Here is a 13,890-nt window from a genome sequence, read left to right as displayed (position 1 = left end):
ACAATGCATTGTGGTCGGTTCGGGGTCCGAACAAACGATCGAACGACCCGTTTGTTCGGCTGTTAACCGAACGTCCGAACAACAAAACTTATGCTCGAGCCGAGCCATTCGCCCATCCCTAGTCCTTTAGTACTAAGCTTGGACACGGAAAAAGCTTTTAACCGGCTTGGTTGGCCCTTTCTGTTTGCCACGTTGCGCTATATGGGATTTCAGGGACCATTCCTACAAGCTAACTCACACCTTTATACTAACCCTACATCCCAAGTGAAGACCCCCTTCTCTCTATCCTCATCATTCCCAGTCACTAATGGCACCCGTCAGGGGTGCCTGCTCTCACCCCTACTGTTTGCGCTATGTGTTGAATCCTTGGCAGAAACCCAGACATTCGGGGCATACCGGTCAGGGGAAGGGAGTTTAAGCTGTCACTGTTTGCGGACGACATCATACTTACCATGACCCAGCCCAGGATTTCCTTACCTAATCTGCATGCTACGCTGGACACCTATAGGTCCCTCTCGGGTTATAAAATTAATGCGTCCAAATCGGAAGCCCTCACGATCAATATGCCTGCTGGAGAAGTCCACCACCTGCAAACGAGTTCCCTTATAACTGGAAGACCTCGGCCATTAAATATCTGGGGGTTCACCTTACACCGACATTCGCCACCCTATACCAAGCAAACTTCCCCCTACTTTTTCGTTCTATATGGGAACTACTACAAAAATGGAAGTCTCACCATATATCCCACTTGGGGCGCGTGGCTTCGGTCATGATGACCATTCTCCCTAAACTCCTATACTTATTCCAAACACTGCCTATTCCTGTCCCCTAGGAGAACACTCCAAGCAGATCTAATACGCTTTGTTTGGAACTATAAGAGACATAGGATTCCCCGTTCAGTATTAATGGCGTCCAGATCTGATGGGGGTCTAGTGTTCCCTAACCTTGTAAAAATATTAGCAAGCGACCCAACTGCGCGTTATAACCTCCTGGTTCCTGCAACGATCTTATAACAAGTGGATGGAGATTGAAAAAATCCCCCCAGGCATACCCCAATAACTCCCCACTCCGTGAGACCTCCGTAAGACTAGTACTTGCAATACACTTATTGGTAGCTCCTGTATTGTACTAGTTTTTACATTAAAACGATCAGGGAAATGGAAATTGCGTTTGATTTTATCCACTATGGAGAAATTTAAATTTCAAACTTGCCGATAAAATTTCCACCATTCAAAGCTTAGTCTCAAGTGGTTGACTAGGTGATGCATGACACCACAGGTCACACTATTACCAGTACTTTTGCCTGCCCTTTTGCCACGTGGGCCTTGCTGTAAGAGGGTCAACACGTGGCTTGCTGTGTATCCTTCTCTACACATGCTTACCCCATTTCTGAACCCTGCTTTGTGAGTACCCAGAGAAATACTTTCACTGATGGGAATGGTGAAAGCCAGGCTCTTGGGAAACAAGGCAAAACTCAGGCAAACATTAGCTCTGTCGATGGAAGATGAAACATTCAAATCACTCAGAATGATGCTGCTTCCCCCTTGCATCAGAGCAGGACCTTTTTTTCCACATGAATCTTGAAATGTACAAACAGCAAAAAGCACAAAGGGGCTCAAAGGCCTAGTGCATTATCCACAGAATTGTATTTTAAAATGAAAGATAGAAAATTATACTCACAAACCAAATCATATCATTAATTCAGAAACCAGAAGTCCCCCCTGCAGCCTCATAGGACCAAGCGGTTGACAATACCAGTCAATTTTTAAGAGAATAGAGAATATTAAGATCATTCATGACTAAAGGTGATTCATTCTAAAGGTGTGAATAGCAACCACCTCAAGATCGATAATAAAAGCAAATATTGCCATGTAATATGGTTTACTGTTTCTTTACCATGCTCAGTTCATAATTGTTGTTGTTCATGTGTTATTAACATATTTTTATTATTATTATTATTATTTTGAAAATTTAGGAGTGGTCCCTGTGACAAATTTCCTGAAAGGAAGCAGAATTGCAGTGGACGCTAGAGGAGCAATCTATGTAGACCAGGTACCTGTTCATACTATGTCAACTTATTGTCATTGTTCAGATCTCGTATATGACTTTTGCTAAGTGCATCGTTTCATATTGAGCTCTATATGAAATAAGAAATGAGTCAGTGCTAGAGAGGGTTGTGGCAGCTAGCAAAAAAGGTAAGTATCTGGAAGGTAATATTGAGTTCCACTTTCTGATTATAATGCTCATTATTGCATATAATGACTGTTCTAGCATAATGTAATGCTGAACTCTGGTTTAAAAATATATATATATTCAAGTTTATGTTTTTAACTTAAAAACTACCTTCTGTTGCTCTCAGCCCCCTCTAAATCTCCAAAATGTGTTTTTGCTGCGGTGATCCAACTTCCTATTAAATGGTAGCTATGGTTGTTCTCCCTGATCTAGCTGTATATAGGAACATAGCCAGCCTCTCTTGCTTGCTTCCAAAATGGACTAGGGACTATGGACTTATAGTGTGTATAGAGCAGAGCACACAAAAAAACTAGGGATATTTATATAAAGGTGCATAAATAAAATCCCTTATGTGTTCTCAAAAAAAAAACACATACTGTAACAATCTAAAAAAAAAAGCAATATACCAAAATGTCCAAAAAAATAAGCATTACATAAAATTTAAAATGTGTGACTGTTTCCAAAAATATATGTGTATATATGGTTCCTAATTTTTTTTTTTAAATTATATCACCCAGTGATTCTTCAAAAGAAATCAATCTTGATCCACAGTGCTCCCTTTACCACACTTAAAGAAAAGCACTCACCCAAGTGTGTATGCAAATCTTGTTAAAAAAAAAAAAAAAGAAGCTTGAACAGCCCCAGGGGAAGTGGTCAAACACAACTTGTCAGCACCAAGGGTAGTAATCCTCCAATGCCTTTATCCAAGGTAGCTCCAGACTCCAAGAAGGATAGATGTATGAGCACCAAAAAAAAAGCTTCACACAGTATATTATAGTTATAACCAAGCGTTTAATGTAGACAAATAAAATGTACTCACAAAAGTACAGGAGACTGAGGAAATATAGTAAGCTCCGAACATGCAGGTGGATGCTGTGAAATGATTTAATTCTAGCTGGAGGCTGAAAGATCTGCCAACCCCCTCAGCTCCAAGCCACTCAGCAACACAGAGATCACACAGCACCAATATATCTACAGTGTCTGGCTCCGCACCAATGCGTTTTGTCACACAGAACATTGTGAAGGGGAGCTTCTTCGCATTATTCACCAGCATGTTCGGTTTTTATTATGTCCTCAGTCTGCTGTACTTTTGTAAGTATATTTTAATTGTCCACAATATATGCTTTGTTATATTTATTGGTATATTTATTCCATTTTTTCCCGTATGTGATCATCCATCCAGTTTCCAGGAAGTCTGGAAATACCCTGGGTACAGGTGTTTTGTCACATATGGCAACCCATCACATTTGGCTACCCGCTGAACTGCGCATGCGCAACACCGCCATATGCGTTCCAACACTGTGACGATCTGCGCTTGCGCAGAATTTTGTGGCCACACCCCTGAGTCCAGGTTCAAGCCCCCACCATCCAAGTGGACACAGAGTTAGATTATAATTATGCCGAGCGACACGAGACCGTGCCCGAAGCGTGGTGAGCTAAGCGAGCCCGTGAGGGGCCCTGTGGCAAAGTGGTGTCTTACAACAGTGTTGGAACGCATATGGCAGCATGCGCACTCCAGCGGGTAGCTAAATGTGATGGGTCGCCATATCTGATGAAACACAGGCAGTGGAGGATTACTCCCCTGGTGCTATGCAAGCTGTGTTTGCCTTTCTTTAACAAGACTGGCATACACATTTTGGTTGGTGCCTTTCTGTAATTGTGGTGAAAGGAGCACTGCAGAACAAGAGTCCTTCTGTCTCATTTAAGAACACATAAGGAATTTTATTTATGCACCTTTGTATAAATATTTCTATATTTTTATGTTTTAATATTTCACTATGTTATCACTGTAATTTGGCACTGTGTTGTATTTTATTATATCCTTCACTAGATATTAGCACTGTACTATATAAAGAATCAATATTTAGCATCTTCGTGTATTTTAGTGGTGTATAGATCATTTTTTAGGGAATATGGATATTGTTTAGTGTCACTGATCCTGTGGTCAGCTTAGACGCATATAATTACAGATTAGAAGTAGCAGGGGACTTTCTCCCTTTTGACAGTGCTTAGTCACACTGTGTTCTTCAAGCCTCACAGGGGATTTTCAGGATTTTTAAATCATCAGAAGCATATCTCACCCACTCCTTTTGTCTGTTCAATAAATTACACCATAGGTGCCAGGGGCCTGGTTCTAAAACCAGGAAGAGCTCCCCATCATAGCTTGCACCTCCACTAATATAGCAGCTACGGAGTACTGAAAACAGAGGAAACCTCAGGCCTAGGCAAGCCAGCAGAATGTCCTATGTAACTGCATTGTGTTTACAACTAGCCTGTCTCACAATTTCATACAGAAAAGGATGCCTGAGCCTAGGTTAATTTTAAAAAGGCCACCTAGATCACATAGCCAAGTATATTACTATATCTTACAGTACAGCACACAGTCAAAGTATTCATAGAACCCCATTACGTGAATCCTCAATTTTTTGCTATTGTCCCAAGTTGATGGACATCTTCCTTGGAGAGCAATAACTCTTTGCTTAAATAGTTTTTTTTATCATTGTATTCTTTAATCAAAAGTTGCCCTGTACCTATGACCATTACTGTAAAATCCAAAGCTGTATTTGGAATGTATTCAGTTTACAGTGTAAACTTTTCAAACTTAACTCTACAAATTAAAAAGACTCAGAGCTTAGTCTTAGGTGGATGACTAGGTGTGACATCACACCACAGGTCACACACTTCCGCCTAGAGCCCTTAAAAGGTACACAGGGACTTTCTCACACTCTGTCGCCATGAGGACTTGGCTATAAGATAAGAAGTCTATACCGGGATTGCTCTGTACTTCCTTTCAGACACGCCTATCCTATATTCTGCACCCTACTCTGTAAGTACCTGACAGGGTATTACTCTCACCTGTAGCTATGGGGGAGACCAGGAGAATATGAGCCATGGCAACATTCGCTCCCACAAAGCTCTGCACAACATTTAACTTCAGAGTGACAATGCTTCCCTTGCACCGGAGCAGGAACCGATATTAACACTGGACTCTGCATTCGAAGTTCACCAAATGTGGTCTGTTCTTGTAGCCAATCCTACTTTTAAACACACATCTCATTGTGCCAATCGAAGATCTTTCTTCATTTAAAGATTCTGCAGATAGCAAGTCGAGACACTCTTTACTGTTGCAAGCCCAACACAACAATCAGCGCATGCTGTTGATGGGGAAACCCACGACTCATGGGTTTCAGTAACATTTTGACTGCTGAAGCCAAATCCAAAATAGATTTCATTATACAAGCATGTAGCTACCCACAAGCAGGGAGAACAATACAGTACATGGTTATACGTTCAAAAGAATTGTTCTGCATGACTAGTACAGCTAATACAATTTATATGTTTTAAAGAGGGTGGAACCTATCTAGTTAAAGTCTTCTTTTTGAGGGAGTCCACCTACAACAAAAATATTAAAAGCCAGCAGCTACAAAAACTGCAGCTGCTGACTTTTAATAAACGGACACTTACCTGTCCTGGAGTCCAGCGATGTCGGCAGCTGAAGCCGATCAATCGCTTGGCTTTCGGCTGCTGCCGCCGCCATTCTCGGTGAGGGAATCAGGAAGTGAAGCGTTGCGGCTTCACTTCCCGGTTCCCTACTGCGCATGCGCGAGTCGCGCTGCGCATCTTAACTGGTCCCCGCTATCTCCTGGGACCTGTGTGTCACTTCCAGAGTTCTCTGGGAAAAGCCAGAGATAAGCATCTTCACAGCTGGAGGTGTAAATGGCAATTGAACACAACCAAGACAACTGTTATACAATATGACTTCTAATTAAATAAATACATCCAATATATATATATATATATATATATATATATATATATATACTTAATCCTAAATAAATGTTTCATAAATAAAATGGCTATTCCATTTACCCAATCACTGCAATTTCAGTATGTCAAACTGCAGAAAACTTGACTAGAACAATGAACCACAAACATGATCTTGTTTTTCAGGACAATGCTTTAAAAGAGCAAAATATAGCAGTTACTTTCTGCTCTGCTCTTTTGTGTTAATTCCCTAGAACATGTGATGAGACAAATTTGCATAATGGCCCTAATCTCCAGTCACATATGTAGAATCCTGTGACTCAAATTCTGTACACTTTAAGCTGCCTCTAAAAAAGCACCTCACACTTATACCCTTTCAAGGTAGATATCATTTTGAGGAGGCACTTGACCAGTTCAGATGTCACAGAAGGAAAAGTTATACTTCTACAAGCCCACCAAATATCCACCAAAGCCCTCTTCTCAATAAAGGGGCATCCTCACTTCTAAGAGTGTAGGGCGTCTGTTAGTTTTTCCCTGGGTCCCAGACCTGTGGGTTCATTGGTGGTTTCAAAGGGTACAAAATAGAATTAAAAATTCTACCCCCTCACCAACTTGTTCTCCCAATCTAACCAAAAGTCATCTCTTGTCCCAGGGCGTAGTTGTGCCAATACCCCCTCACGACATGTTCAAAGGTTTTTGTTCATGGTACCAATACCCAACAGAGCCCATGCTCAAAAATTTAGGGCAAAGAGACATCCTACTATAAAATTCTTCATGAGTTTTCTAGGCCTCATGGTAGCCTCCATTGAGGTTTTTCCTGTTTCCCCAATTTCATTCAAGATCTCCCGAACACATCTTGTTGACCTGAAACAGACCTGCTCTTTCTCTTGACATACCCATGCTTCTGTCCAGCCAAGCAAGGGATTCCCTAGCAAGTAGAACTCCAGTCCAGTCTTATTCCTTTTCCTGCCACAGATGTAGCAACTGCATTTACATTCATTCCCAGTGGCTGTGTGTGTGTGTAAATCTGACAAGCCGATTGCCAGGTGTCAGTCGGAGGCAATCTGGTGCTTCTGCAGCCATCAGATTGCTTCTATACACCCTGGTAAGAGACAACACCCCTGCCCCTCCCCAAGTGCACCTCCGACATGCTTTCCAGGCTCTGCACACTTATCTGCGCATGCAGGACCAACAAGATGGGTGCCGATGGTTAAAGGGGAGAGAAACCAGCGATTATCCATTCGCTGGCCCCTCCTTCCTGTTACTGACCTGAAAGCGATGTGTAAATTGTCACTTTGTCACTTTCTGTTACATTCCCCAGCTAGTATAGAGGTTCTTTTCTTTTTATCCTGGAAGTAAGAGACCCTCATTGGTTAGCGCTGTCACATGACCACGCTGACCAATTACCGGGAGTTATTGCTCAGCTGTCAGGGCTGTGTATAAGGGTTTTAATTGTATGGATCTGTACACCAGCAACCGTGGTCAGCAGATGATTCAAAGCAAATAAAGATAAATGCAGTGGAGAAAGAAGTAGCAGGGAGGCTATGAGAAAGAAACTATTTTGTTTTTACACTTACAAAGGTGGAGATACCACCTAACTCTAAACTGATGACCTTTAAGGGCTTTCTGTGGTGTTTGCTTTCAGAAAATATATATATTTTTTGGAGGTAGTACGTAATCTTCAGGCTTGCAATCTTGCAAGAAATGTAAAAACTGCTCTGTCAGCTAAAGGATTAAAGCCTAAGTTTAGCCTAAATTACAAACAAAAAAATCAGCACAAAGAACATAACTTACATTTAGTATGCCCCTTGTGCAGATTCTTCTTGGTTTAGGAGAAGGTTTCATCTTTCCTCTGGATCACAGGGTCTCTGAATGGGGGGGGGGGGGGTGATGGGTGATAGCTCCACCCCCCACCTCCATTCAGAAATCATGCGTTCATAGAAGCTGTAGTATGGATTCTATTAATGGCACAGCAGCTAGAAAGGGTGGGCTTAGTAATGTTCTAAAAGGAAATAAGCCCTTCACCCAGACATGAGCTCATTCAAGGGGAATGGGTTCTCCGCCCACATATCTTGAATTTGATATGTCAGAAATGGGGGACTCCAGACGTAGACATCTTAGCCTCCAGATTTCTTACCTACCTCAGTTTGTGGCCAGGACCATAGACCCTTTAGCTTCTGATGCCTTGATAATTCCCTGGTCGAAGTTCAGGATAATCTTAGATACGCTTTTCTTATGCCCAAGACCATCTTTTCTTCCAGAGATGATATCAGTCTTCCACCTAAATGAAAACCTAGTCCAACCATCTGTATGCCAAAGCATCAGTTGGACATTTCTCTTCATTGCTTGGACGTAGTCAGAGCCATAAGAATCTCCTTCAAAGCATCCGCTTCAATCAGGAAGATGGATTCCCTCTCATTAGGACGTCACAAGGGGCACTGTGCTTCCAAATCCATCATTGCTTGATGGACAAGAAATGAGTTTAGCTTCACTCCCAAGGACAAATCTCCCCGCACCAGACCTCTTTAGCCCAGCTGTGTAAGGCCACCACCTTGTCCTCTGTTCCTAACTTTTCAAAGTTCTACCAGGTGGATGTCCAATCTTCTGCAGATTCAGCTGCAAGGTTCTTGCAGCGGCGCTGTGAAGTTGGGTCTTTTGACCCTTTTTGTTGTTGGGCCAGTTGGCACCTCTTCTCTTATAGTTGTTACTTATTCATTCATTGCTTGGGGACATCCCAGGGTCTATGAATTCTTTGCTTGTGTTCGGTACTGTACGATTAAGATGAGAGGAATTTTGACTTATCTGTAAAGCCTATACCTTGGGTACAGTACAGGACACCCTCCCTTCCATTCCTTGGTTACTCTGCATTGCCAAGGAATGGAAGGGTAGGATTATAGGGGAGGTGAGCAGGTCCTTGAAAGCTTTCCCAGTATCCAGTCTTCTGATGGTACAAGCCTGTAACCCAGGGTCTATGGTTGTGTCCTGTACTGTACTCAAGATTTGCAATTTACAGGTAAGTCAAAATTCCACTTTTTGGTGATTACAGTGGTCTTATCGGTGAATGCCTTCAGCTTGTGTTCTGGATCATTTTAAGAAGTATCCTTCACTGGTTTATTTAACTTGCTATTGACCTTGCCGTGACCCTGCAGGTTCTCTCTTCTAAGCTTCATCAAACTTGTATAAGAAAAAAGCTTGTATAACAGACCCAAACTCAGCGTTCATTTATTGGCCAAAAACGTACAAAATAGATGCTGAAAACCCTGCCAATCTCTTTATATGTGGTTTTGGCCATACCTACTTAGGGTTTTAAGTAGCTTTCCAGTAAGGTCTCTTGTTTCTTTTTTTCTCTCCCTCTTTTTTGTGATCTGTGTAATTGTGCTTCTAATCAAAAGTGTCTTTATTACCTCAGTTTATGCGCACCAGTGTTCCTGATGTCTTCGCTGCTGGGGATGTTGTATCATTTCCTCTGTCCATGATGGAGGGACACAGAGCAAATATTGGACACTGGCAGATGGCTCACTCTCATGGTAGGAAATATATAATATGGATGTTGATCTTTACAAAGCAAATGCAGACAAAAATCCAGACCTATGATTAAAAAAAAATGGAGTATTAAACATTACATTAGGTGATGTTCACAAAGTCCAAATAAAAATAGCTGTATGTAATTAGGATGAGCAAATTTAGTAGATTTAGTGGATTAAAATCTGTTTTTGGTCATCTGTGGAGCTCCAGGAATGTTTATATAAGATGACATGCATCTACTTGCTGTTCTACTTGCTGTGGTTGAACTCCCCTTTACTCCAGATGAGGTTTTCTTTTTTTATTTCTACTTTGTGTTTTATCAGCCTAGATGCACCAATGGGCATCTGAAAATTTCAGCCTCCTATGACTGGTCTGGCAAGGTCCACAAACGTGATTGATTGCTCTCTATACAATGGGAGATTTAGTACGACTGCCAAAAATATTCACACATGTATGGCTACATTTTTTCTGTAGTAATGGGCTGATATGAGGTTGTTTGCCAAAAGAAAAGTCTTTTGGAGCCCAGAATCTGGGAAATCTTTATGTGCAATAGAGCATATATAAAGCAGAATTTTTCTGTCCCTTTCTCACTTTTGTGGTGCTCGATATTGGGTAGAAGCTTTGCACCTAAAAGTGAAAAAGGTCTTGTATCATTCTTTTAAACCATTGTAGAAATTAGTAAAAGTAGCCTATTAATATTAATTATTTCAGATGATCAGATGTATTAGACCGGCAGATCAGTAGCAGTTGCAGAAAATCGTCATGAAAACCAAAACCGCATTGATCTCCAAAAATCTGTGTTGTTCATTGAGACCCATGGGTCTTTTGTATTCCACCTCCATATATAAATTGATTGCTGTAGTAATTTCCTTGTATCAATTCTAATGCTTTCGTGCTTTCCAAAATATACAGTACCTCCACTTCAGATCATACATTGTAATAAAAAAATCTTTAAATGACCTTTCACCTTATCTAATGAGACTTAGAAGGGATATACTGTGTGTGTATTATGTTAGGCACCTGCCCCTAGCAATCTTGGTAAGAAAAGTCATTCCTTTCTCAGCAGAACCTGCTAGATCACAAGTTTGCATGCGTGTGTATATACCGTTGCATCAGAACAGGTGGGAGGTGAAGCTTTGGACTCTGTAGTTAAATATAGCTGTGGAAGTTGGCTGTCTCAGTGTATCATTGGCTTTGGTGAGAATCCCATTTTTCCAATCTACAATACAGCATATCCTGTGTCCATCATTTGAACATGATACTCAGAATTCAATATTTGTACAACCCACTTCCATGCTCATTAACAGTAAAACTTTAGGGCACATCACTTTGCTCACTAAGCTCATAGGGAGTTTAGAGAGCTGGGGGAGAAGAAAAAGCTGAGGGGAGGGGGGGCGGCATGTCGGCACAAGTCTAACCATTGGAGGAGAGCAGGCTGGGTTCCCAGCACAGGTAGAAAGCTGACCACGCTGTGCTCTCTTGTCTGTTTCTGATAGGAAAGCAAAGTGACTGGCAGGAACAATAGGTATTTTACACAAAGGAAGCAATACACAGGGAACAGGATACTATTTCATACAAGTACATGGTACAGCAGGCACATATAGAATATGTTAACCCAACAAACATTTCATATTCCTGATAAGTGAATCATACTTCATGATTTATTTATTTTTTTAATGTTTGGTTGTGTTAGTATGGTACATATTCATGAACATTTTCTGTCGGTTGCTTCAGTAAGGCAAACGCTTAGTTTCTGTGTACATGTTTTGGTTGTGTCCGCTGTGTCTAAGCGATAATTTCTTAATGCCAGTAGTAGAGTGAGCCCCTTCTTCAGGCATTATACATTTTATAACGTTTGAAGAAGGGATATGAATTTTACAGAAAGCTTGCATCTTTAATAACTCAAGTCTCAAGTAAACCAATAAATGGTATTACTTAAACAAACTTTTCATGTTTATGTGTAACAGCTCATGTGATATGTCTGTTAGGAGGAGGGGGGAATCCACTTCAGTTGTTGAGAAATTAGGGGGGCTACACAAGGCTTAGCTAGCCTAAGGGAAGAATAAAGGTGTAAATCTGGCCCTGGGAATTTGGCACTGTTATCTGGGCTTTCGTTGTGGGTTTTCAAGTTTTTCTTTATATTCTGTGCATAGAGTGGCCTAAAGAGAGAGTGGTCATCGTGTTACCACTGAGTATAATGTGAGACTGCTACTTGAATCTTTAAGTTGAAACCACCTAATGTTTGTATCATTAAGACAGAAAGTTTTATAAAGAGAGTTTGTATTTTTCAAGTGGCAGTTTTGTGGACTCCTATTACTTTGGTTTAAAAAGATGGCCTGTCTGAAGATAATGTGGCAGCTACAAGGGAAAAGGGTGGGTTGACAAAGGCTAAAGAGACACCAAGGGTATAGAGTTGGTTGCAGTCTGGAATGAAATGGCAAGAAGAAGAGAACGTGTGGGTTTCAGTTGACCATATCTGGTGTCTCCTTCCACAATGAAGCCCTCTGATAAAAAATAAAGATAGATGATTGCTATTTGCCATCCATCCTAAAGAGGTACTAGGGAAGAAGTGATAAAGCGCATAGCCTAGTGAGGTCCTGTCCATTGACAGAGAAGGCAATCTGAATGGGCCGCAATGAGGATACATTAGTGGTCATTGTGCTTCCCTTACATTAGTGGTCAGGTGGGTGAACATGGAAATTAGTGGTAATGTGGAAGTGCTGGTTTACATTACATATGTTCCCACCAATGATTACACATAGGAACAGACTTTGGGATGAGATCACCACCTGTACCTGGAAGCTGGGTTTGCCTGCACTCAGTATAACAGACGAAGGACCCGGAGGAAAGGCGTGGCACAAGGAGCCTTGATGGACCGTTGCGGCTGTGAATGAGGGTGCTTACATTTTATTTTTTAGAGTGCTTCAGCACCCCCATGTCCTCTTTTACCCAGCACTGCCCCTGGTGAATGGATTGGTAGAAATTGCCCTATGAATCACCAGTAGTCAATGATCTACCCTTTGAAAGCTACTGCACTACCCATAGAGTTGGATTCAGTTGGTTATCTGATAGTCCCTGGCACCTTCTCATAGTCAGGGTCGTATTTATACTTTTTTCTTTCCTTGCCAGCCCACCTTATTTGTTTCAATCATCCCTCTTCCCCAACAATTGTTTTGGGCACTGCTTCATACACACACACAGATACAGTGTTCCACAAAAAAATTGTGTGTATAAAGAAATAATTATAGAAGCAGGGGATTGAACATTTGTTACTTGTATTGAAAAACTGAATTGGAGGGGCGTGGCCTGGACATGGCTGTGTGAAGACGTGTGTCTGAGGAGCTCCCGGCCCGGCCCGGCCCGTCCTTAACGGCTTTAAAGCAGTAATTTCTCGCTTTGACAACTCGGCATGTACTCCGCTGGAAAGCGGAGAGGCAGACACACAAAACAATCAACTCCAAAGACAAGACGAAGTGCAGACATCCAACAATTCCTACTGAACAACTCCGGCACCTATCCAGGCCTCAAGATGGCGGATGCCACGAGGCCTGACTCTCATGGAGACCGGTTGCCACTGATCGCCTCCACATCGGCCCAAACAGCGACGCAGACTACCCCCAACATGGACCTCACCATACCTGCAATGTTCCGATCGGGAACACAAGAGCTCTCACAGGCACCGCTGACTCTGAGAGCGGATGCCGAACTGAAAGCGATCCTGCAAGCTCTCCCAACCAGGAACGACATAGAAGAAATAGTGAACAAACTGGAAGCATCCCACAGACAGGAGATAGAGGTGGTACGACAGGAGGTACAGGTCTTACATGACCGGATTGGCACAGGAGAAACATCGGTAGCGGTGCTGGAGAGAAGGATATCCGCAGTTGAAGCCTCATGCACCAGCCAGGCAAACACGATTCTTACCCAGCAACTCCGGTTGGAGGAAATGGAGGACCGCAGCAGGCGGAACAATCTGCGCTTACGAGGCCTTCCAGAGGCTACGGGCACGGAAGACCTGGCAGCTACAATCATAGCGATCTTCCGAGACCTGATGGGGGAACTATATCCGAACAGCCTCTCCTTCGACAGAATACACAGAGCCTTAGGACCCCGATCGACAGACTTGGAGAGACCAAGGGACGTCATATGCAGGATCCATCAATATGCCCAAAAAGAGATGATACTTCGGGCAGCCTGGGAGAAGGGCAACATGGAGTTTGATGGAGCATGCATAAGGATTATGCCGGACCTGTCCAGACCGACGCTGCAAAGAAGAGCTCTCCTAAAACCGGTACTGGAAGCGGCTAGACTGTCTGGGGCTACCTATCGCTGGGGATTCCCCATCTCAGTGATTTTTAAAAAGGCACA

General features: G+C 42.3%; 1 protein-coding gene across 3 annotated transcripts in view; it reads left to right on the top strand.

Moving 5' to 3' along the window:
• LOC141128963 (apoptosis-inducing factor 3-like) overlaps positions 1–13,890 on the top strand; it is a 241,227-nt gene that overhangs the window by 176,530 nt on the left and 50,807 nt on the right. For all 3 annotated transcript variants that reach the window (XM_073616628.1, XM_073616627.1, XM_073616629.1), the window contains exons 14-15: positions 1,976–2,052; positions 9,407–9,524. In XM_073616628.1, coding sequence (XP_073472729.1) covers positions 1,976–2,052; positions 9,407–9,524 — 195 coding nt within the window. The remainder of the gene's footprint in view (positions 1–1,975; positions 2,053–9,406; positions 9,525–13,890) is intronic.

Source organism: Aquarana catesbeiana, linkage group LG02 (genome assembly GCF_042186555.1).
Source record: "Aquarana catesbeiana isolate 2022-GZ linkage group LG02, ASM4218655v1, whole genome shotgun sequence".
Classification (NCBI taxonomy): Eukaryota; Metazoa; Chordata; class Amphibia; order Anura; family Ranidae; genus Aquarana; species Aquarana catesbeiana.
This window is presented reverse-complemented; position numbering and strand designations above follow the sequence as displayed.